This window comes from Gavia stellata, chromosome 1 (genome assembly GCF_030936135.1).
Source record: "Gavia stellata isolate bGavSte3 chromosome 1, bGavSte3.hap2, whole genome shotgun sequence".
In the NCBI taxonomy this organism is placed as follows: Eukaryota; Metazoa; Chordata; class Aves; order Gaviiformes; family Gaviidae; genus Gavia; species Gavia stellata.
In genome coordinates, this window is record NC_082594.1 from 8,817,662 (window position 1) to 8,843,351 (window position 25,690).

Below are 25,690 nucleotides of genomic sequence, written 5' to 3' on the forward strand. Positions count from 1 at the left end.
CCACACTTGTGCTTTTTCAATCTTTTCTTAAAGCTTCATCTCACATAAATAGGTAAAACGGACTACTATGACTCATAAACGAAAGGAAAGAAACTCAAGTATATTTATGTAGCGAAGTTCAACAGACTTCAATTTTAACTGTCAAGTACTCTGTATAGAAAGTAACCCTATTCCAGAAGGCTTCCTGTCTGCAAGATTTAACTGCAGACTTCTGGCAATTTATTCCCTAAGTGGAGTACAGAAAGTTCCGTTCATTTCTCATATCCCTTTAATGCTGACTTCTGTGCATTTCCCATGTGAAGCCATCCAAATAGATTTGCAAACTCTCTTGATTTCACACAAAGATACTGCCCTGGGATGCTGGCACCTACATGAGACAAACACCCACCAGTGCTTCTGAATCAGAGGAGCTTGCTATACTCTTTATCAGATCGCTGATGCGCTTGGTGGCCTTGGCTGAGACTGTCCTACTGTACCAGGCACTGTACAAGCAGAAAGGACCATCGGATAAAAACGTGGTGGAAAGAAAGAGTGATGCTCAGAGGTGCAGAGAGATTAAATGACTGGCCAGTGGTCACCACTTAACAGGAGTGTGTATCACACCAAACCTGTGTTCAGTTCTGTGCTAACGGCACCAGACCTCCTCTCATTGTCTACCAAAACTCCTGACAAAATGCCATCAATGAAAGCAGAAATTGTTGAAGCTGAACGTAGTCTGTCCTTGCATCATGAAACGACAGCTTCCTCTCTTGTTTTGTTCACGGTTCCTCTTCTTGTGTGCCAAATCACGGTGAACCATAGCAGCGAGTCCATTGAGTGACTCTTAGAGTGAAAATAAAAATTATGTTTCATTTCATGACGTTATCATCAGAAATTATGTACGTAATTAGAAGAGAGAAAAGCTGTCATGATGCCCGAAGGCTTATGCTGGAACGCACCTCACTGTGCGCTCCTGTGCTGACTTCAATTTTCTGAACATCTGCCTGATAAACAAATGGGCTCAGGAACTCCTGAAATGACTGGAGGATGGGGACGAGTGATACTCAGGCATGTCAAACTCTGCCTATATAATACTCATCTGCTACTGGCATCATTACTCCTCTGGTGCCAACTCCGATGTTAGACAATGGACAATTCGCCTATGACATAACTCTGTCAAAGGCCAACAGAGCTCCGCCACCGGTGGGATTAGTCCCTCCTAAATCTTTTTCAGAGTGTTGGATGTGCTGCAGCTGATGTGTTAACAACTCCTGACATGTGCTGCAGGAGCGTCTTTGCAAAGCAGCTCACAGGGAATCTCTCATACAGCTCAATTAATATTCATTTACATTACTGGGATGTGTTGTGCATTTCCCACGTACCATCTTGAAAACAGACACTAAAAAGCTTTAACAATGAAGGAGATCACAATGGGAAGCAGCTGATCCACACAGCCTCCCTGTGAGCGTAATCCCTGCTCCAGTGGTGGAAAAGCAAACAGAGGGACTGGCTGGATGCGGGCATGCGGACGATGCTAAAAGAGCAGGAGACCTGCGGGGTGCTTGATAGCAAGGAAGAGGATGCTTCAGGGATAGAGTAAAGGTTTGAGCTGCCTCCTTTCTCACAGACACACTCTAGCTGTATAAAAGCTCCAGCATAAGCCTGGCTGAAGGCTTGGTGATAAACATAGTAGAAAAAGGGATTAGATAAACCTCTTATAGTAGTGCATTTAAGGACGAGGAAGAAAGCAGGACATTTTCTCTGAAATACAGGATTTACGATCTGGGTGGAAATTACAGTATGTAAAGTATTTGCCACTTTTGTGAAGCAGTGGAGCTTAAAACGAAGTGGGGAAACTCATCCTGGGAAAATACACTACAGAAAGGGAAAGGGCTTGAGAGTCTTAATAACCCCATTGCAGAAGACATGTATGAAACTTAACCTGGAGTACGGAGTACCGCGCCCGTTAGCCATGTTAAGGAAATATTAAATTGTTCTGCAGCGTGTGCACAGACTGTAAACTGAGACGCTTGGAGAATACGGACCCTGTTTTATGAGATATTTTGTCTCATGAATACACACTTTTGCAAGCCAATCTGAAAACTCAGTCCTGCACCTCCAATTCCCTGCCCGCGGCGTGCGGCGCTGGAGACAGCCCGTGGCTCTGGTGACAGCCTGGGAAGTCCCCCGGCTCTGCTCCCCCTCCATGGAGGCAGGGTAGAGCCAGGCATAGGCTCTGCCTCCTCCGCAGGGTTCTATGAGGATTGAGTGGTTTCTGGCAGCCCACGAGAGGAAGGGACCGTCCCGCTGCTTCCAGCGCGCTGGGACACCGTGCCTTCCGTGGGAGAGCCGTGACATCTAGTGGTCACGCTCGCGAGGTCCCGGGCAGCCACGGGCTGCTCCCACCGCCCTTGGAGACCACCTCGCAGGTCTTCGCACCCCACCCGGGACAGGAAAGGGGCACAAGGTTTCTGTGAGAGCGCTGGCGGGAGCAGCAGAACCCATTTTCAAAGGATCCCCATGTATTTAAGGAAGATTTTGCTCTGCTCAGACTCCCTGCGAGTCTTTTGAGGAATCCCCTTTCCTGGTGTCGTCCTCCTGATCCACACCGGTGGGTTTTGCTCCTCTGCGACGGCTGCCGTGAGCCAGCCCCACTGCAGCGGGCATGCGGCAACCACGCAGAAACTCAACCACCCACCTTGAAACCAGTTTAGAAGATGATGATGATAGTTGATGGGTTTGGTTCTAAAATCCATATTTGCCTCTGTGCAATAGCCTGTGGCCTTCATCTCATTTATAAGGGGGATCAAAAAACTTGTTCTCAGGCTTGATCTAAGCAAGTTTGGGGCGTTCTGCCTTGTTCCTGGCTCCTGTGTCCATGTGCCGTCAAGTCTCTGCAGTCCACCTGCAGCTTTGCTGGGAAATGATTGCTGTGATAGTACTTCTGACCTACAACTTAATCCAAGGCTCAGCAGATGTGGTCAATAAACACATCACTTCTACTGGCAAGTTTGCTTTTTTGACCAGGCAAACTGTTTATCACAGTGGATGGTTTACTTTCCAGAGGATTACCCTGAATATTAGACTAATTTTTCCAGTAGTGAGATGAGCTGCTGGTCTTGATTAGCCTTCTAAAATATAAATCTTAGTATTCCGAACTCCACTGGAGAGGGCAGTAATAGGCATTCCTATTGGCAACCTCATCCAGGCCTTCAAAAACCAGGAAAAAAACCTAAGACAAGCAGGGTCGTAGACGCAGCAGTGCTGGGAAGTGAAACATTAAACTTTTCATTTGCAGACCTCCAGACTGGGGTTTGAACCCCTGCTTCAGGTGCAGATGCTGTGGCGGTCCTGGCTGTTGCCCCAGTGATGAGGGCTGTATGAACAGCTGCACGTGAGCCATGTACAGAGACGGGATGTTCTCCTCAGGGTTAGCTGTGTTTCTTACCGTAGGGCGATTTCAAACATGTTTTAGTTTAAATTCACTTAAATACACTTAAGATTTAGATTTAAAATTCAGTATTTAACTTTAGTTTTTAATTTAATTTGATACTTATAAAATTCATTTCAAAGATTGTTTGGACACTTCAAGAATGTTCTGATAAACTCACACAGAGGATGGGGGATAGAGCTGAGTGTTCCCAAGTTACTGACGCTGAACTTTGTATGCAAAATACACCCAGGTACTAATAATGTATGTAAACATCGTGACCACATACAGATATATAAACATATACACATGTAAGAGTGTGTTTAAATAGGGCACACTCCCAGAACTCCACACCGGTGATCTACGCTGCGCCATCCACATGAGCTACTACCCACTTTGCACTTACACGTACCACAGTTCATGTCCAGAGCCTTTCTAACGTGGCCAATAACCTGCTGTACTGAAGATGAGGAGCAAGTGCTGACATATCGGAGGGCAAGGAGATCTGAATGAGACACTGGGAAATCTGGGAAGTCTAAACCAGAGCAGGACTGCGAGTGAGCTGTGCGTACCTCAAAGGACACGGTTGGTGCTCTGCAAGCACTGGGTAAATCATTTACAGGCAATGGCAGTGTGATGAAGGCGCTGGGGGGGGGGAAGAGACAAATGAGACCATGGGGAATGATTGACTACAGTTAAAGGTCACAAACTTCTGTAAATATATGGCAGAAATGGAGTTAATACGGTGAAAGATTTACAAGGCCTGAGCAGGCATAGGAAGAGGGCTGGGGATGGCAAATTTTGGACCAGTATAAGAGTTGACAGTCATGTATTGGCAGGAGATGAGCAAGCCTGGCAGATTCTCAGTAGCAAAGAGCAAGACTTAAGCCTCCAGTTTCAGAAGGGACTGATGCCTTTGGAAGCCCTGGTTGGGACGGTCTATGGAAGTCTTCATGTCAAAGGTTGTCCCAGTCTCGAATAACCTTTAAAGCACCTCCTTTGGGCTCTCTGTGTAGGATGGCCCTGCTAAGGAGGTGCATCAGAACCCTCTCCTGAAAGGCCCAGAAATTGTGTAAAGTAACATAGTTAAACAGTGTGAGGGCAATAGGTAGGAAGAACAGCTTGGCTGGGTACAAACTTTCATAGGGGCATTGTGAAAATGCTGGCAAATGAAAGAACTGGCTGAGCTATAATTCACACCACCAAGAGCAAAATGCAAATAAAATGAGTCTGTTGTAAGCGTGGCAGCTTGCCGAAGTACACCATGTGCAGTTGACATGACAGACCCCTTATCAAAGCTGTTTTATCTGCCCGGAGCCAAGGCAGTGGGTGCATTTGAGCTGCTGGAACAAAACAGGTAGACAAATATATGTCAGCTAATCCATCAGTTGGTCCCAGTTAAATCAATGGAGCAGACGTGGATTTTAGAGTCGAGCACACTTTTCCCTTTGACTGACCAGTAACCAGCTGAGCTTTTGTGTGCCTTGGGCAGGGTATTAGCAGCACAAATCTACAAAATGTTCAGCCCTTACATTTAAACCAGGAGAAAATGTTTCCAAATCCATCCTGAATCAAGAGACGCCAGAGATTCTTATTCATTATTTCTACTCTAACAGAAACAGTGTGCCCATCAGGAGCAGGGAGGGGATCGTGCCCCTGTACTCAGTGCTGGTGAGGCCGCACCTCGAATCCTGTGTTTGGTTTTGGGCCCCTCCCTACAAGAAGGACATTGAGGTGCTGGAGCGTGTCCAGAGAAGGGCGACGAAGCTGGTGAGGGGTCTGGAGCACAAGTCTGATGAGGAGCGGCTGAGGGAACTGGGGTTGTTCAGTCTGGAGAAGAGGAGGCTGAGGGGAGACCTCATCGCTCTCTACAACTACCTGAAAGGGGGTTGCAGAGAGGTGGGTGTTGGTCTCTTCTCCCAAGTGACAAGTGATAGGACAAGAGGAAATGGCCTCAAGTTGCCCCAGGGGAGGTTCAGGCTGGATATTAGGAAAAAGTTCTTTACTGAGAGAGTAGTGAAACATTGGAACAGGCTGCCCAGGGAGGTGGTAGAGTCACCATCCCCGGAGGTATTCAAGGAGCGTGTGGATGTGGCATTGTGGGATGTGGCTTGATGGGCATGGTGCTGTGTGGTGTTGGGTGGGTTGGTTTTTGGTGTGTTGTGGGGTTTTTTTTTGGGTTTTTTTGGGTTTTTTTTTTTTTTTTAGGTTGGACTTGATGATCTTACAGGTCTTTTCCAACCTTAGTGATTCTGTGATTCTGTGAAAGGTCCTTCCCAGATTGGGCTGACTGCTGTTATTTAGCTGTGTGGGGTACAGCAGCTGGACAACCCAGGCTGGAAAGCTTTTCTTTTGGCTTTTGCTGCCTTGGGACAGCCTTCTCCATCCAGAGGTAGGCGGCCCAGCAGGCAGAAGCCCTGGGTGATGCACCCGTGTGTGGGCTGTGCCCGGCAGGACCACGTGGGAGCGTGGGTAGAGAGCAATGCTGCCGCAGCAGGAATATCCTTGGTCCCCTGGACACCCCCTCAGCACTCACATCACACACCAGGAGAGTCTAACCCATGGCCTTCTCTAAGCAGCGAACAGGGCCAAAGTCTTCCTCCCTGGAGGAAGACTTATTTATTCCAATTGAAACTGGAATAAACTGCCCAGGGAAGTGGTGGAGTCACCATCCCTGGAGGTGTTCAAGGAACGTGTAGATGAGGCATTGTGGGACATGGTTTAATGGGCATGGTGGTGTTAGTTGATGGTTGGACTCGATGATCTTACAGATCTTTTCCAACCTTAGTGATTCTGTGATTCTGTGATTTAAATACCATTTTCTTTCAGCTGTATCAGGAGAAATAAAAACTTCTTTTGAAAATCTTTGTGATAATTTTTAAGAGTTAAAAGTGCCCTTTCCCTACCAGAAAATACAAATATTTTTACTTCTAATCAGTCTAAATTGCATTTGTCATTCCAAAAATGAGAAGAGAACAAGAATCCAAAGTGTGGCTGAAGTTCAACGCCGTTAAGCCAGGAATACAGAAAGCAAAGAGGCAGGGTGGCATCTCTGAGCAGCCACTCTCTGCTTGCAGACTTCACTTGCATACCCTGAAACTATGAGCATGAGCTGAAACCAGGTGAAATTCCAGGCATTCATACTTTATTTTGACAAATTCTTTCCTCCTTCCAAATGGCCAGGCCTGTGCCTTGGGGTACGGGTGTCCTTTCACTCCTGAGGGGCAACCTTTTCAGCTGTTTCAACAGAAAAGCGTTCTACACAATCCATCAAACTGAACATTTACTTCATTTAATAAAAGTCTGAGTACCCTAGGACTTGGAGAAATGCATCTCTTGGTTCCCTCTGTAGAGGTGACGGGATAAGGTAGCTGTGTGCCTGCCTATAAGACGACACTGCTTATGCATAGCTAAACTGTCAGCAGAATTTGTTCATTATTCCTCATTCCTGGATTAATGTAAGGACAAAAGCATCATGAAGGATGATAACTGGAACACAGGCTTTAACCTTTTTTCAGTTTTTCAAGACTTTGACGCAGGCTGCTGCTGACAACAGGCTTGTTTTTCCTAGGCTTGCTCTCGCAGGCACGGTGGAGGTTACACATGGGAACGCACCAGTCCGTGGCCACCGAAGGAAAGGGGCTGCTCAGAAATGAGAAGCTCCTCTTGAATTTGCAGCTATTGCACTTTGATTTGGTGAGCATGCTCCCTATAAGCAGGGTGGAAAGAAGATTGACTTGGGGATAGGGGCAAAGTCCTGTGTTCATCACCGGGAAAGCCAGTTGCCAGGGTATAAATGGAAGATTTCTCCCACTGTCAGAGCTGCAGGCTTGTCTTTGGCAGGAGTCACTGACTCAAAGAATGGTTGAGGTTGGACAGGACATCTGGAGGTCACCTTGTCCAACCTCCCTGCTCAAGCAGGGCCACCTAGAGCTGGTTGCCCAGGACCATGTCCAGCTGGGTTTTTAGTATCTCCAAGGATGGAGACTCCACAACCCCCCTGGGCAACCTGTTCCAGTGCTCAATCACCCTCACAGTAAAAAAGTGTTTCCTGATGTTCAGATGGCACCTCCTGTGTTTCAGTTTGTGCCCATTGCCTCTGGTCCTGGCACTGGACACGACTGAGAAGATCCTGGCTCCATCTTCTTTGCACCTTCCCTTTAGGTATTTATATACATTGATGAGATCCTCCCCGAGCCTTCTCTTCTCCAGGCTGAACAGTCGCAGCTCTCTCAGTCTTTCCTCATAGGAGAGATGCTCCAGTGCCTTCATCATCTTCGTGGCCCTTTGCTGGACTCTCTCCCACTGCAGGTGGGACATACTGGAGAGAGTCCAGTGGTGGTTGATGGCATGGGTCTGCCCTGGCTCCACTGATGAATGGTGAACGCAGACTCAGACAGGTATTTTTCTCCAGATTGGTGTTCCCAAAAGCAAAAAACCCACTCCCTTCCGTCTCACTACAACTGCCTAGATGAATGAGCGGTGGCGGGCTAGCGGGCAGTGTGGTCTGTCAAGCCCACATGCTGGGTTCTCACATTTCAGTCAGTTGTTTTCACCTTTCTGCCAAGTAAAAATAACATGTTTCCAAGGGACTTCAAGTCTTGTGATGTGGGAAGAACCACCTGCTAAAAAACCACCAGGGAAATTTTCCTACTAATTTGTCAAAGGCAGAATTTTAGTTTACCTTTGTGGAAAAAGGACCCCTGAAATCATAGAACCAACCCCTTGCCAAGGAGCTTAACATGTGGCAAAAGTTACAGAAGCAGTCAGGGAAGTGCAGTGTTTTATTAACGAGTGTTTGCAGCAGTCTGCTGAGGGCTCTGCTGAGGTCAGAGATGGTTTTTGCCCCTTATTGGAAGGGAGTGACATTTCTGGGTTACAGAGGAATAAAGCTCTCCCTGGCTCTGAGATACGTTTGGTGGAAAGGTCCTTCCCAGATTGGGCTGACTGCTGTTATTTAGCTGTGTGGGGTAGAGCAGCTGGACAACCCAGGCTGGAAAGCTTTTCTTTTGGCTTTTGCTGCCTTGGGACACCCTTCTCCATCCAGAGGTAGGCGGCCCAGCAGGCAGAAGCCCTGGGTGATGCACCCGTGTGTGGGCTGTGCCCGGCAGGACCACGTGGGAGCGTGGGTAGAGAGCAATGCTGCCACAGCAGGAATATCCTTGGTCCCCTGGACACCCCCTCAGCACTCACATCACACACCAGGAGAGTCTAACCCATGGCCTTCTCTAAGCAGCGAACAGGGCCAAAGTCTTCCTCCAGGGAAGACTGGGAATGTCTCCAGGGAGACATTCCTCCATATTCCAGTTGACACGGGAATAAACTGCCCAGGGAAGTGGTGGAGTCACCATCCCTGGAGGTGTTCAAGGAACGTGTGGATGAGGCATTGTGGGACATGGTTTAATGGGCATGGTGGGGTTTGTTGGTTGATGGTTGGACTCGATGATCTTACAGGTCTTTTCCAACCTTAGGGATTCTGTGATTCCCTGGAGGAGGTCAGAGCCTCCTTCTTAACTTAGTGGTAGAAGCAAGACTATCTTACTTGTTCTGAAGAGAAGTATGGAGAATGGGAAGGTGGCTGACCTCCACGTTGGGTCTCTAGACATCCAAAGGGGATGACACACCTGAAGCACTCGGCTGGCTGTCAAGAACTAAAAATGAGTTTTCAGGGCCCACTGTTAGAAAAAAATTTCTGTTTAGAAACAGACAGCAATTAAGAGCCCAGCTCTGAAGTCCGTGGGACATCAGTGGTCTTTCAGGTCTCAGCCAGTCCTTCGTGGTGGTGATATGACATCCCCACATGCTGGCAGACCTCAGGCACAAATGCAAGTATGTCTGTGCCCTTGCAGAGCGATGTACCGCTAGAGCTTTTGTAGTCAGAGGTTTTGCTGAAGCTGTTTTTGAAGAGATTATGGCAATTCTACATAAGGTTATCATTAGGAGACCTTTTAAATTAAAAATACAAATATGTGTATACATATGTACCCTATACACGCTACTTACCAACTCACTGTGTCGGTCCTTAGAGACAGAGGTTTCCATATCCAGCCATTTCTCATGGTAGATTGAGAAGGTCTGACCTATACCATCTTAATCACATAGTCACTACGCTAAGCCACGAATTGTAGGGAAATTTTTGTGGCATAGATGGAGATTACACTAAAAATAGCACATACAAAAAAGTACAGATGCCAGACGCTGGACATTTGGAACGTTCTGCTTATTTCCACAAACAAAAACGGTATTTCATTGCTTAATCCAGTGCATCCTTTCTTTCCTTTTTTTATCAGCAACCCCAAAATCTGTTATGAAAGTTTCATGTGTATTTGCTAATGACACACCAACAGTTGTCTGAATAAAAAAAGTGCATTTTCCTTCGCCCCTGCCTGTCCCATTGACTTTGCCTGGAAATGCCGACGAGGAACTTCTGTTTGCAAAACTAGTCACAGAAAGATAGCGGTGTGAATTCTGTCCTGCAGTGTTTGCACAAGCACTGGTGGCAGAACTAACACAAATACTCACAGGAATTTGTTTCTGCAAGGTTAATGTCAGAAATGATTTATTGAAGCTTTCCTCCTGCTCACCAGTCTGGCATCCATCAAGCGAGTAAACAACACCCCCATGATTTCAGAGTGCTCTGAGGCTGGTCACTGAGCAAACACTCCAGATCAAAGTCAATATTTCAGGAGTAATCAATCAAATGGTATTTATTCCCACAAAATTTAGGTTGAAATACTTTGAATCAAGAGGCAAAATCAATGCTTTTGAATATAAATACATTTTTTCCTGTTGATGTGTTGAAGTTTTTCAAAGAAGTTGGTGAGATAGTTGATACAACTAAAGTTATGCTCACATTATGCAGAATAATTTTAAAAATTCATCTCTTCAGTGAAATGACAGAAATGAATATATCTGTCTTCATGAGTTTCCATTTCAAGAAGAAATAGGATTTGCATGGTGTTGCCACACACTCATGCCATGGAAATGTCCCTTCCAATCCTTTCTCCATTACTCCCATTTCCTGAGAATTTGGTACATCTTTAAAAGGTCTTCTTCCCTTCTAATCTCTATTTTCTTTATGAAAAGCACATTGAGCAGAACTCTTCTGTCACAAGGGATAACTACGGAAATCCAGATTCATAGGGCCCTGCTGAATTGCAGGTAGAGTTCCCAGAACAAGCTTAGCTCTCAGGGAATTTAATTTATAAGGCGACCAGATCATAACCCTTCTTACAGTTACTTATGGCCAAGTCAGTGGTTACTGAACCCAGCCAAGAAGGATCGTAATTATTTTTTCTGTTTCTTCACCAGACAAATGTCTATTACATTCACAGATATAACATGTTACGTTCTAGCCACAGCCAAAACCACTTTCCCTCACCTTCAGCAGATGTTAGGTGGTTTAAAGTATCAAACAGGAACCTGAGATAGTGGCTTGAAGCTGGCAAGTACCTCCAAGCCGATCTCAGACTGAGCTGAAATGCGAGTTTTGTTCTGTTCAAATGCCAGCTTAAAGCGTTCCTGTTATCCTGAGGGCATGATTAGGGCATATTAAGCCATAAATAAAAAAGGGCTAAAGGGTGTTAGGTTTACACTTGGACTCGATGATCCTAAGGGTCTTTTCCAACCTAGACGATTCTAAGATTCTATGATGAGCTGTGGACAGACATGCACATTGCAAATGGCTGCATTTATTGAAAACCTTTCACTCTCAGTTTTTGCTTCTGCTGGCAGCTACCGACCCTTCAGCTCTGCCAAGAGCTGGGCGCTGCCTCATCTGCTTGGGGCAGTGGTGCCCAGATTAGTTTAAACACCCCGCACCTTTGAGGTGTCGCATGCTGTCCCTTTGCCAGCAGCCCTGGGGGAGTGCCGAGCAGCTACGGCTGGCCCGGGGACAGACGTCTGCCCACGCTCCGGGGCACCTTGGAGCTCTCCTTCCATGCTGTTCGAGTGTGCATCTCTCTGGTGTCTTCCTTCCTCCTTCCCCTGCTCTACAGGGCTCAAGTCCAGTTTGTTTTCCAACCTCTGTGTTATTAGATTTTTCTTCTTTCTTCTGCATCCAGGAGGATCAACGCATTAGCACAAGAACACGGTGTGGTTCAGGAGACCCTGGCTTTGGTGGTCACATCTGTACTCCTTCTCCAAAGCCTGCCCCAAGGGCCCTGGCTCGAAGCCAGCCGCTCCTCACCACGGTACCACAGCACGGCAGCTCCATCTCCTTTGTCTGCCGCCATGTGATAGCCTGTGTCTGCCTGTTCTGGAGCTTCCAAGAAATTAAGAACATGGGGCGGTTTATAGAAGGAGATGCAGCCTGAGGTCCATAAACCCTGGACTTCTAGTCCCAGGCTCAGCAATCCCTTCCTCTGTAACAGGAGGTAAATTATTTAACCTGAGCTTCGTCTTGATTAAGAATATGATTCTGTGATAGGAATTTCTAAAGGCTATCTAGGTGCATGTCTGCATCAGTTAAAAAAACCACTCTTAGTCAAATTTCTGTGTAGATTTGTAGATGAGCTATAGGAAGTCAGATGGAGAAAGGACTTTGTGGTCTTTTTTTTTCAATAAGGCAAAATCTTCCCCTCTCCTCATGGAAGAAATCTCTTTCCTTCCTTAAATGAGCAGTGATGAGCCAACAGGCACAGTAGGGAATGGGATGAGAAGTGACAGGTTTTATTTTTGCTGTGGATCTATTCACATGGGGATTTTTCTCCTGCTCACCCCACTCTGCCTGCATCTTTGGGCCAAGAGGTCCTCAAACCTCTTGGTCTTTCTTTTGTTGCTAGGAGGTTAGTTGGGTTCTTCTGGGGTTGATTGTAAGGAAATTTGATTGATTTGGTTGATTTCAAAGCTGAGCATTTAAAGAACTTGTGCCTCTTCTGCTTCAGTTGCTTTAGCAGAGATGGGGAGCTGTGAAGGTCCCGGGCACTCCTCGCATACCTGTACACTGCCTTCCTCTGCATAGCCCGCTACCAAAGTAGTATCATAGAATCACAGAATTATTTAGGTTGGAAAAGACCCTTAAGATCATTGAGTCCCTCTGTTAACCCAACACTGCCAAGTCCACCACTAGACCATGTCCCTAAGTGCCACATCTACACATCTTTTAAATACCTCCAGGGATGGTGACTCAACCACTTCCCTGGGCAGCCTGTTCAATGCTTGACAGCCCTTTTGGTGAAGAAATTTTTCCTGCTATCCAATCTAAACCTCCCCTGGTGCAACTTGAGGCTGTTTCCTCTCGTCCTATCATCACTCACATCCCAACAGTCACGGCAGCTCTTGGATCCTGCTCTGTCTCTTAGTCCGCCACGGCCAGGCCATCCCCTCTGTGACATGAGACAGCAGCTCGGTAGCAGATTTGGGAATGGGACTGAAAAATCCCGACTCCTGTTGGGAACCCAGGCTGCGGGAGGGAGTCATGGGGCTGCAGAGCACAGCTACTGGAAAGGCCACACAAGCGAGGAGGACTGGGCTGGTGGCCACGTCTCTCAGACTTGACTTTTCACAGCCAAAAAAAAAAGAAAAAGTGCCTGGTATCCTGAAGAGGGGGGGAGGAAGGGATGTGGCCCTGTGCAGCATCCTGATGCATCCCGAAGCTGGCAGGGCTCTGGCAGAGGCAGGCACTGCTCTTGGGTGTTTTGGAGAGGGAGGGACCTCATGAGCTGGCAGAAGCAAAACCCAACTCATCCCACGGCAAATTGAGGGCCGGCTTTGCCGACGCTGACAGGATGAATTACTGGCGTTGCAGGATGAGACCTGCCCCTTTCCCTGCTTCGGTTATAAAACTGTTCTCCAGAGAAGCAGGGATGGCTCCTCACTTCTTTTGGCTCCGCTCAAGCCACAGCTGTAGAAACATGATTGTTTTGCGAGTGGAACAGTATTATTGTTTGTCATAACTTTCATACGCTGGGGCCTCTGTAGCTGATTTTTTTCAGCAGTATTCCCTCCTCCTCTGAGAACCCCTCTTCCCCATCTCCAGGCCCCTCCCGCACCCCCTACCTTTCAAAAAGATGCCACGGTTTCATTGTGGTTCGCTTGCGCGTGACTCTGCAAATGCTTTTTGCTTTCTGCCTGGGGCCTGTCAGCTTTTTCCCACCGCTGCCAAATGGCAGCAGAAAGAAGAAAGGCTATCGTCTCAGGCTGGAGGCTTTCCTTTCTGCTGTGCTCTCGCAGCCTTTTTTCTTTTAAGCATAACTAGCGTGAGGACAAGGAAGAGATCATGTTAAGTCTTTCGAATGACCTTTTTGGAGTATACGTGCTGCTGGCTTCTGCCACTGGCAGCTTCCCTTCCCGCAGCCGGGGGAAGATGGCCCTTTGGCCCTTTTGCCATGCTACCACGTCTTCAGGCCATTTTTTTCTGCCTCAGCGAGCAACGTTAGCAACCTGCTGTAGCCACGCCAGCTCCAAGCCCAGGGCTGAGCAAGGAGGGATTAATATTAAATGGAGGCTGAGCTCGTCATTTCCTTAGCTTGGTACAAACCATCACGTACAGCCCAGAGCTGGTAGAGGTGCTGCTGGGCAAATCCTTCACACCAGAAACTGAGGTACATGCCCCACTTTGCCCTCACCTTTCCAGATGCTGGTGTGCAGCCTTGATGGAGGGAGGGGATGGACAGACCTCCTGTTGCTGCATCCCATTGCCTCTGAACACCCATTTAATGGGTTCAGTGTTAGGAGCCTGGAAGAAAGCCATGGTGGTGAAACACTGGCACAGGTTGCCCAGGGAGGTGGTAGATGCCTCATCCCTGGAAACATTCAATGTCAGGTTGGACGGGGCTCTGAGCAACCCGAAGATGTCCCTACTCATTGCAGGGGGGTTGGACTAGGCGACAGTTAAAGGTCGCTTCCAACCCAAACTATTTGATGATTCTATGATTCTCTGAAAGCCTACAGTGGCATTGGTCTTATTGAAGAGGTACCAACCCTCTCGGGAGAGCTGCGATGAGGGTCGGGGCACAGCCTGGCAGGGCTGGGGAGAGGGCAGAGGTGAGGAGCCCCAGTCCACAGAATCACAGAATCACAGAATCACAAAGGTTGGAAAAGACCTTTAAGATCATCAAGTCCAACCATTACAAAAACAAACAAACAAACAAAAAAACCCACCACACACACAAAAACCCCCAAACCACCTACAACACACACCACCATGCCCATCAAGCCACGTCCCACAATGCCGTGTCCACATGCTCCTTGAATACCTCCAGGGAGGGTGATTCCACCACTTCCCTGGGCAGCCTCTTCCAATGCTTGATAACGCTTTCAGTGAAGGAATTTTTCCTAATATCCAGTCTAAACCTCCCCTGGTGCAACTTGAGGCCATCTCCTCTTGTCCTGTCACTTGTCACTTGGGAGAAGAGACCAGCACCCACCTCACCACAACCCCCTTTCAGGTAGTTGTAGAGAGTGATGAGGTCTCCCCTCAGCCTCCTCTTCTCCAGACTGAACAACCCCAGCTCCCTCAGCCGCTCCTCATCAGACTTGTGCTCCAGACCCCTCACCAGCTTCGTCGCCCTTCTCTGGACACGCTCCAGCACCTCAATGTCCTTCTTGTAGTGAGGGGCCCCAAACTGAACACAGCATTCGAGGTGCAGCAGCAGCTCCCCGCTTTGCATCCCAGCCCCGCAGGGCCACAAAAAGCAGATCTGCCCCGAGCAAGCCCCCGGGAATGGCCTGGACACGAGTGGGGAGCAGGGCTGGCGAGCAGCGGCGAGGGGCTGGGGCCAGGGTGCAGCTGCCGCTAGATGTCAGCCACTCCTTGCTGCAAAGCAAAAGACCCAAAAATGCAAGAAAAATCCCTGAAAAGACTCAATTCCTGCTTTTCCATGGCACTCCGCTTATCATCCCTTACCAAGTACTTGAGTGAGACCGTCTTTGAGTTGCTTCGGAAGAAAAAACTTCACTTCATCCATTGCATCATTTAATGCCAGACTGTTTCTCCGCATAATAAAGTTTTCAACTTTAACATTGTAGAAGAGATTGTCAAATGATTTGCATCTATTTTGCAGGAAGGATGTTTTTTCCTTCCTCAGGGTAAGCTCAGGAAATGAGACAACCAGGCAGGAAACTAGCTAAATGCTGATGGAAATATAAAATGAAGATCTTTATCTCGCCAGTGTATTGACAAGCCATGGGTAATTGTTCTTTTTTTCAAATGTTTTAAACCATTAATTTTAAAATGGACAAAATTAAAGGTAAGTCTCCCTTCCCTGATCCTGCTGAAGTGGTTCTAATTAATCAGCACTTTTGCTTCTGGCAAGCAAACACAGCAACAAAATCAAAAGTTACAAATCACAGCAAACTTTGCAGTGCAATAATATTTGAGTTTGGAACTTAACCTGTTTCCTCTGGTGTTGTACCTAACATCTGGCACACGGAAGGTCCCCGCTTTCCCAAAAAAATAGGAAAACAGAACAGCAGTTTCTCAGTGATACCTTAGCACGTGAGTCCTCGTCTGCTGCCGCTACTCTCTAAGCCACCTTTGTGCTCTTCCAGCCCTGCGGTGACTGTTTGGTAGGCTGTTCCCAGAGCATAAAACAAAACATCTGGTTGTTAACAACATAAAGCTGTTACAACAGCTGGAGTCTGCCAGGATGCACAGGACTTCTGGCCAGAAATTGTTTCCCAGCTGCAGGAAATACTAGTGATACGGGATCTACTGTACCAGCTCAGCATCAGCTGGGAGCTGCCTGATCTGCACCCATCCTCTCCTCTGTGCTTCTTGGCGAGGGGCAGCAGGAGGATGGCGCAACGCAGCTCCAGCCTGGACCGTGCTCTGCCTCGCCACCGTTGCAGCCGGTGTTGCATTTGCAAGCATGAAGAGATGCTCCACTTCGCACTTGAACTACATTAATATTTGTCAGTCTGGTTGAACTGTCCCTAGGCTGAGGCAGAGGCTGCAAACTCCCGGCTTATATCATGAGCCAATTAGCCCAAGTGTGCCAAAAAGGAAGGTGTGGATGAGGCATTGTGGGACACGGTTTAATGGGCATGGTGGTGTTAGTTGATGGTTGGACTTGATGATCTTACAGGTCTTTTCCAACCTTAGTGATTCTGTGATTCTGTGAGAAAGGGCACTATGGAGCATCAGTGACACGGCTGGTACACGGCTGTGCAATGGGACTGTCACCTACGGGTGAGCAGGTCAAAGCTGGACTCGATCATCCCAGGCAAAGCATCAAACTTAAGGACTTACCAACAGCCCCACCAAAGGCTTTGCTGTTTTAGCAGAGGCTGGGGAAGCTGGAAGTGCTTGGGTAGTTGCCGCTTGTCTCTCACCCATTCCTGCGTCCCTGCAGGCAGACGCAGCTCTGGCCCGATGGGGATGATGGTGCAACAGGGCTTGGGGAGCAGCTCTTGATGCCTGCAGGAGCCAAGGCAATGCAAGCCAGAGCCCTGCTCCCCCAGCAGTTCATGCTGCCTTGCTGTGCCAGTACAGCTCTTGGTGGGCTGCCACATAAACCAGATCACTGACACGATCCAAGTTAAAAATAACCTTCAGCATAAAACAAAGCAAAAACTCTGACGGTGATCTTTAACCCAGATCTTTTTGCTGATCTGCTGTGCAGCAGTGCTGCAAATAATTGCAACGGTAAAATGAAGAAGGAGCTGAAATGCAATGCAGTTATGGGAACGAGTGGCTGAGGACCGAGGGCGGGTGGTGGAAACTCCGGCACTGAAGCCGGAGTCTCACAATACCACATTTTTGCATTACTGGAGCTTAGGATGCTCCTGACTTCTGGCAGCAGAACCCTGGTCTCCTTCACTATGAAGTTCTTAACATTTGCTCTCTTTAAAGACAGCTTTAAAAAAACAAGACAAAAACAACAAACCAAGGAAAAAAACCCAAGCCTAAATAGGAAAGCAACCACAAAAAGTCCTGATAAAGGCTATTTTTTTGTGAGTTTTATATACAGCTGCATACTCCCCTCCATCCCAGTGGCTCGGGAGGTTGTCCCCCGTTCGGAGCCACTACAGCAATCCACTGTCAGTTCACCGGTGATGCTCTGAGATGCCTGATGTGGGGGACGAGCATAAGGACAAGTGGCCATCAGAGAGACCGGGAGCAGCCAACACCATCTCATGTATTATGCCTGAGGTTCTAAGGTGGTGTGAACAGCCCCGACGACGAAGCTCTTTTCTTTTATGTTTGTTACATTTAACTGTAGCTATATTAAAGACTCCTAATTATAAGTTTCAAGTCAGAGCTCTCATTAATCACCAACCTGAGAACATTACAGTGATGAGCTGCCACAGGCATGAGCAAATCACTCTAATTACCAGGTTTAGATGCTGCTCTTCGAAACTTGATTAGCTACAGATACACAGGTGATAATTCCTACTGTCTTCTGTATAGCACATCCTATTATCCACTCTAGTCTCATTTAGGTTCTTATTAGAATAATATTATGCTAATCATGTAATCCCGCACACAGAATGCTCCATGATGGAGATGATTAAGTAGGTTTAGATGATGACTAATATCACAAACTGTACTATCAGTGTCAGAGAAACTGGTGAGGGATGTACACAAAAAGAAGGAACTCCTCGCTGCCACCGTGCATCCTGTGAACAGAAATTATAAAAAGGAATGAAGAATAAGTGGAGCATTAATAAGCTTAATTTTTTTAAAAAAACATTGCAAGAAAATGTAGACAATCAATTGAATCCGTTCTCTGACGGGCTGAAATTATACATAGGAGTGAGCCCATTTCAAGTGTATCACTAAGAGCAGAATTTGCCCCTTCCAAAAGCCGCTAACAGTTCTCACACACTCAACACACAGGTGGTTACACTGCCCTCCTCCAGCATATGGCCCAGATCTGAACGCTCAGTGCATCTTACGGATGCACGTATTCCATAATACATGAAATAAAAAGGACCCTTACAGGAGGCTCTGCTCTCCCCCGGAGCCACACCACAGCAGCGGATGGTTGTGTTTCCATCTTCGCACTCCCGTTGGGATCTGGGGACATGCTCAGACAGGTCCAAAGCTCCAGCTGCATCCCCAGCCAGCACCCAGGACCCGTGAGCCATCTTTGCAAGGCTTTCTGTCCACCCCCTGTGCAAGCCCTGAAGCATGCACGTACTTTCACCCTTGCCCAATGATGTTTTGTTCTCAGTTATTTGTCACAACCCACGTTGAGATCCAAACCGTGCCGGATTAACCCATTTGGAGCATCCATTCACCGCAGCGTGAGCATTTCGGTCCTTCTTCCTTCAGGGGAAAAAAGTACTTCCACAAATGATGAAGCCAATTTAAGAAACAAACTCACCAAAAAGGTGAGGGCTGCCAGGAATACCTTAGTTATCCACAGAGGTTAAAATTTTATTTTGATATAAAAATTAAATAGCAAAGTTTTTGGTTTTTTTTACAGTGATAAATTAGAAATTTACAGTACATACATCAAAGGAGATATATTTTCTGTACACCCCAAAGTAATCAGTGTCTATTTCCTTAAAATTCAGAAAAAGGAGCTAACTTGTCTGTTTAATGTAAGAGCTAAGCTTGTACCTCTCCAGCAGATGCTTCCAAAACCTGCAGTGAGAAGAGCACATGCCGGGGAGGGGGGGAGAGGAGAGCAGGGACTGCACGAGGAAGGGAACTGCTGCAAAGTTTCTAGTTGTAGAACCGCAGCAACTGCACTTCCGAGACAGGATTAGTCACACATTTTTTGGCTTTAAATTCATAACGACGTTGAAACGAGAGAACATACGAGTTGCAGATACCCACTCTTCACAACTGCCGGGTTTTAGGCTATCTGCTGTGACTTCCCCACTCACACAGCCCCGAAGCGGAGCAAGGTAAATCCACGTGGATGAATACATGTATGGAACAGTTTCATCGCTGTAACAGCTAATTTCGCTTTGGGTTGGTACAATGTCCCCCCAAATGTTCGGGAAAGATGTTCCTTCAGGAAGAGCAGCTGGTGTCTCTCCCCAGCCCACCTCCTCCTCATAGTATTTGAGTCCCTCACACTCTTTAATGGAACATCCCCCCCCGTGTCCCTTGTAGGGCTATGCAGTGCTATCCTCATCCGACTCACTTCCAACATCTCAAATCAGCGGGGACATCTGTCTGTCACAGTCCACGGGGTCACAGGCAGCGATGCAGGAATCTGGTATCAAGAGACTACTTAACATTCGCTTCCGTGTACATAGCATGGTTAAAAATGCTGTTTATTGAATCAATCGGGTCAAACATGGGTCGCATCAGCCAGGAGAGTATCCAAACCATTTCAGAGTGAAGGACACTTGAGTGAACATGACACCTTGGCACAGACTGATACTCGGTTAAAAGACAAGGCTCCTACTGCGTCCTCACCCCTTCAAAGTCAACACATAGGTGCTGACTTTACATCCCTTTCTGCGCCAGGAGAAAGATCACACGATGGAGAAGCTCGGCCATCTGAAGATTTCCTAATTGCAGAACTCCTTGTCCACAGAGGAATAACCAGATCCAAACACAACACTAATAGCGAAAGACTTTATGGAGAGGATGAAAAGGCTCGGCTGGTATGCGGCGTTGGCCAAGACAATGCTTGTGTGTCTTGAGCAGAATGTGTCAAGTTGTCACTTGTTCTGCTGGAGAGGGAGCCCAACCGCAAAGACTGCAATTAGGGTTTGTTTGGGGTTTGGGTTTCTTTTTTAAAAAAAAAGTGCTCTAGCACATGTTTCAACATTGACATTGAAACAATACACGCTTCTGGGACAGATTAGTGCTCACGGCCAGAGCTGGAATGAATTGTGGTTTGGGAAGCACATGGGGCACCTGTACGAAAAGTGAGGACTGTAATAAAGCAGTGCCTGTTCTCAGCTGCCCTCGAAGGTCGTGCAAGTTGGGACACTGGGGGGATGCTCCGCAGCTCACCAGGTTCCACACAAACAAATTGAGCAAAAGCTTAGGGCACACAGACAAAACCGAAGGCCCTTCAAAGGGATAGACTATCAGAATAGTGTTCTCTTAAGTACTTCTGGGCTCTTTCTATTTGCATCACCTTTCTTATTAGCCAAACAAGCCCCTGACACAAGGTTCGAGCTACCCACGAGCACAAGCCGATGCCTCCTCAAACAAAAGGATAAGAAAACTCGACAGTTGCTATGAAACAACATTATTCACCAAGAAGTTGGATCTCTTCTCTCGGGATCCCTTTACAAAAACTGGAAATGTCTCTTGTCGTTCCTGAGGACTGAATGCCTGCTCACATTCTGGATGTAAATATACGTTAAAAAAAATCTCCATAGCTGTTAGTGAGCAACTGGAGCATCATCGCGAGGCAGTCAGCTGTACTGCTATGTCATGGGCTGAGAATGTTCTTTTAATTGTAACTGACACAGATTATTATACAACTAATCTGTGTGAACATGAAGTTGCCAAGGAACTTAACGTTTCGCTTCTCCCCAGACTGGCATCTGCAGAGATACCATCGCACTGAATGAAATATATTAAGACGTAATTGCTTCATGTAATGGGTCTCCAGAGAGAGACAGATAAGTTTACTTGAAGAAAACTGGCATTGTTTGAAGAGACCCTCAACTCATTTTTCTCTTTCCTGGAGGAAGGAACACTCTAATGTAAGACTTTATTTAAAGCTATTAAATGCAGCAGAATAAAGTAGTCTGCTAGAAATAGCAGGAGCACCTGAAGGGACAGGAATGGAGGCAGGCAGATAACGATAATCGATGCAGAAGACCATACACAGTTTCCCAGCTCTCACTGACTCCTCTGCTTTTGACAATGGCCTTGAGTAAAGCTTTTAAAAAATTAGAAATATTGATTGAACCACAGAATAACTCGGTGGGAAGGGATCTAGGGAGGTCCAAATTCCTGCTCAAGGCAGAGTCAACTCTCAATTCAGACCAGGTTACAGACAGTAAATGAGTCGAAATTATTTTTAGACCATCAGATGACTTAAAGAATCATCCTCACTAATACCTCACTAAATCCTACTCATCATGGGTAACTCTCAGACCTGGAAAGTCCACCTGGTATTTGCTGGAAGACCTGATCCTTGGCTGACTTGTGCAGCATATGGGAGCAACAGAACTCCCCAGGGCATGAAGACACAACCCTCGGCAGGTTCTTCCTTCACGATGCTGAACTTGGAAAGAAGACATCTAACTGAGGTCCTGGGTGCTCCATCTTCCGATAACTGGACCCCAGATCAGCCCAGAATTTGGCCCCAGACCGCCCTTCCTCCATCAGCTATAAGATGTTGAAAAGAAAACAACATCCATAGCTGTGGGCTACAGTCCCTCAGCTTCTAAAGACTTCAGTATATTGCATCCTGCTTTAAAAAAAAGAAAGATAACGTGTTTGGATATTTCACAGCTTTTAAAGCCTCCCTGGGCTTTCCTATTTTGGGCAGCATGGTTTATGGCTATTGTATCTGCAGCATGACCTTTTTGCTGTTTATTCTTTAAGGCTTTTTTTTCCCATCCCCCAGAGACAGGTTGTGTAACCGTTTCCCTACTCTACTCCCAACATTTACACGGCAATGCTTACACACAATCAGTCCTTCACAGGAGAGCAGTCAGACCATCGGGGTGTTGTCCTTTTCTCATACCACAGTCTCGTTCCCTTTCCCAGGTTTCACCCAACCGTCTGCTCTTTTCTCCCGTTTCACCTTCCCTGAGTTCACCAGTCTGTTTGAGCACTTCTGCCACGTGTGCAGAGTTTTGGCTGACCAGATCCACATACCTGATGTAATACCAACCAGGAGGGACATGAAGATTTTGAGCATTTCCACTGCCATATTGGAATCATCTGCTGAATAGCGGAAAACAGCCCAGTTGGAGATTTCATAGAAGTAACAGGCGATGACACACGTTGCTGGGACAGTGTACAGCACTGAAAAGACACCGATTTTGACCATTAGCCTTTCCAGTTTGTCGGTTTTAGTTCCATCTTTCTGAAGATTAGACCTGATTTTAAATAAGGCCACCAGTCCCGCTGCAATGAATAAAGTCCCAATGACCAGGTAGGTAAAAAGCGGAGCGACGACAAAGCCTGTCAGCGCATCTAGGTTCTGGTTCCCAACATAGCACAGACCGGTGAGCTCGTCTGCGTCTACCAGTCTCATAATCAAAATGACGATGGTCTTCACCGCGGGGATAGCCCAGGCTGCAATATGGAAATAAGAGCTGTGCATTTCTATAGCTTCATGGCCCCACTTGAGTCCTGCAGCCAGAAACCACGTCAATGTGAGAATAACCCACCAGATGGAGCTAGCCATCCCGAAAAAATACATCAGCAAGAAAATTATAGCACATCCTGTGTTCTTAAGACCTTCTTGGATAAGAACAGGTTCTGCTGCCTCTTCAAAATCACAGGATATCCTTTCCCGGCCCACAGTTAGCCTCACAATATAAGCAATGCTATAAATATTGTAGCACATGCTCAAAAATATGATTGGGCGCTCCGGGTAGGAAAATCTGGATGAATCAATCAGGAAGGTCAGGACCGTGAAGGCAGTTGAGATGAAGCAAAGACTGGCCCACACGGCCATCCAGATATCTGTGAACTCCTTAGCCGACCTGCTGTAGAGACCAGCGTCGTAGCCGCACTTCAGGACGCAGCTCAAGCTTCTCTTCACCCAGATGTACTGATCCGAGTTAGATCCCATGCTGTGGCACTCCTCTCCAGGCTGCAAGGAGGTCTTGCTGTGAAGGGGAACCTCTTCGTCTCCTGGGCCCTCCATGCACATGTGGTTGTGATCATTCTGGGGTGGGAATTTGCTGCAGTTGAGGCTGTCTGGCCAGGCAAATCCAAATTCTTTTAAAACGGGTTCGCATCTTCTTTTGACAGAGAGGCACATGCCACCGCAGGGACCTATGGGGATGTTAATCTTCTCTGTGCACATCGGGACATAGACCGAACAAAGGAAGAACTGGAGGAGAGAAACAGAAACCACAAGCGGGTTAGGGGAAAATTAAACAGGTCAAAATATAACAAGTTTTCTTTTTTTGCCTTTTTTAGCAGTTAATATTTGGTCCTTTGCCTTAAAAACAGGAAGCGGCATAAAACAAATAAACCAGGAACAATACAAACAAAGAAGGAAACAAAACCCCTAAAAGTGTTGTCTTCTTTCAGTTCAAATGTGGTCCGAAGCCAAAGCTTGAACATTTTACTCCCTAGATTAGCTCCATGTAAATTTAGTTCATCAGTTTCAATACAGCGAGTGGGATTTAGCCAGATCTAAACCTCAAGGGTGCAATGAGGAAAGCAAAAAACCGAACTGAAGCGGATTAAACAAATACATATATTTATTCTAGGCACTGCCTGGATATTACAGCTAACAAGCAAACAGAAGAAAAGGCATTTATTGAGTTACTTTGGTTCACGATCCTCCTAGAAGGATGTCTTTTACCATAGGGTCACGCACGTATTTACAACGGTAATAAAATATTCTCGTTTTCTCGGCTTTGGAATAATGGCAATTCTGCGACGCGACGGCGTAACGGGATCGCGTGCTAATTCGGGAACTCTGCCCCAAGAAACAAGCTGGTTTTTGTTTGATGAAACCCACGCCCGTGGGGAGGACAAGACGAGGATCCTGCCGTTCGCCTGGGAAAGAAACTCCTGGGGGGAAGCTCCGGGAGGAGCTCCCCGGCAGCCAGCGGCTCCCAGCAGCCCGCTCCGCTGCCCTCGCGTTTAAGAGGGGCGCAGCCCCTCGGGTACAGCCGAAGCGGCGGGCAGCGCCCCGGCAGGGCTCCGGGAGCCCCGGCTTCCCCGGGCGGGAGCGGAGGACCGCGCCGCGCCGCTCCCCGCCGCCGGGCCAACCCGCCGGGCCAACCCGCCGCCCTCCCGGGGCTGCGCTGCGCTGCGCTGCCCGCGGCGCCCTCCGCACCTCCGCCCGGGCTGAGCCGCGCTCCGCGCAGCCGGCCGGGAAGGGCGCTGCGCGGCGGGTGGTTCTCGCTGTCGGCCTGAGCCGAGGGGATGGGGACGGGGGCGGCCGCCGGACCGGGCACCGCACAGCCCCCCGCCCCCCGCCCCGCACGAAGGGGACCCCGGGGGCCCCCAACCCACCTGGAGCTGGCTGGAGCAGCCGTACTGGATGAGGGGGGTGAAGGTGGTGAGCTGCAGCTCCGCGTCCGCCTGCAGCTCGTGTCCCACCAGGTTGGGCATCTTGGTGACATTGTAGCCCAGGTTCTGGCACATGGCGATGCGGATGGCGTCGCAGCGCCGCTCCTCCTCGTCGCCGAAGCCCCGCGCCCCGCCGAGCAGCCCCGCCAGCAGCACGGCCAGCAGCCGGGCACAGCCGGCCGCCCCCCCGCCGCCCCCCGCCATGGCCCGAGCAGCGCCCCACCGGCCCCGGCCCCGGCTCCGGCCCCGGCCCCGGCCCCGGCCGCGCCGTGCCGCACGGGCCGGCTCCAACGGGGAGGGGCCGGGGGCGGCTCTGCTGTTAAAGAGCCGAGCCGAGAAACTGCCCAGGGGAGGGACGGCGCCTCCCCGCGCCCTCCCAGCGCCGCCGCCCCCGCCCCGGGAGCCCGGCCCGCCGCGGCGCCCCTCGGGGGGGACAGGGGGGCGTCCCCCCGGCAGCCGCCACCGCGGAGTGCCCCCGCGCCCTGCGGAGCCCCGACCCGCATCCCCACCCCCGAGAAGCGCTCGTCTCCCCGGCTGCGTCCCGCCACCCCTGGCAGGGGCCCCCCCTCTTCTCCTCGCTGGGGCCCCCCTACCTGCACCCCCCGTCCTTGTCCCTCTGAAACACCCCGGGAGCCCTGTGCGTGCCCCCTCTCCCCACAACAGGTACCTCCTTCCACCCCTCCCGCGGGCCTGGCGCCACTGGGAGACATCCCCGCCATCCCCAGCGTCCCCACCATGCCTCCCCAGCGTGGGTGCGGGTCCCAGGGGCTCCCCATGGCACCCAAGTCCAGCTCCCCAGGGACAGGGTGGGCTGAGAGGCTGAGACCCCCGCACGTATGTTGGGGCCCATTTCACCCTGGTCCTGCCCTCACTTCTAGCCTATCTTCTCACAGCCCAGGGCACTCTTCTTCACGGCGCGGTTAAAAATGTCCAGGGTGGCTTTCTCAGCTGCCGCCTTTTCTTCCTAATGAGTTAAATTGCACCGCTGGCCGCTGGCTTACAGCTGGGTTTTAGCGTTGCTTTATTTTCATTGGGGCCAAGAAACCTGTAGGGCACTGCTAGGTACCTCCTGGCATTTGTATAAACCTCTGTAAAATAACTAAGTGTGGATGAAGCGTTTGTGAATTTGGGGGGAAAGGGCTGGATGATTAAGCAGACCTCTAACGTGTCAGCGGGAGGAGGGACTAAAAGCAGACAAA

General features: G+C 48.6%; 1 protein-coding gene across 1 annotated transcript; it reads right to left on the reverse strand.

The window, feature by feature from the left end:
• Positions 1–18,720: 18,720 nt before the first annotated feature.
• FZD4 (frizzled class receptor 4) lies at positions 18,721–24,599 on the reverse strand. Its single transcript, XM_059817406.1, has 2 exons — positions 24,435–24,599; positions 18,721–23,295 (listed from the first exon to the last, which is right to left on the reverse strand). The coding sequence occupies exons 1-2, from the start codon at positions 24,564–24,566 to the stop codon at positions 21,967–21,969; spliced, it is 1,461 nt and encodes a 486-aa protein (XP_059673389.1). The 5' UTR covers positions 24,567–24,599; the 3' UTR covers positions 18,721–21,966.
• Positions 24,600–25,690: the final 1,091 nt, after the last annotated feature.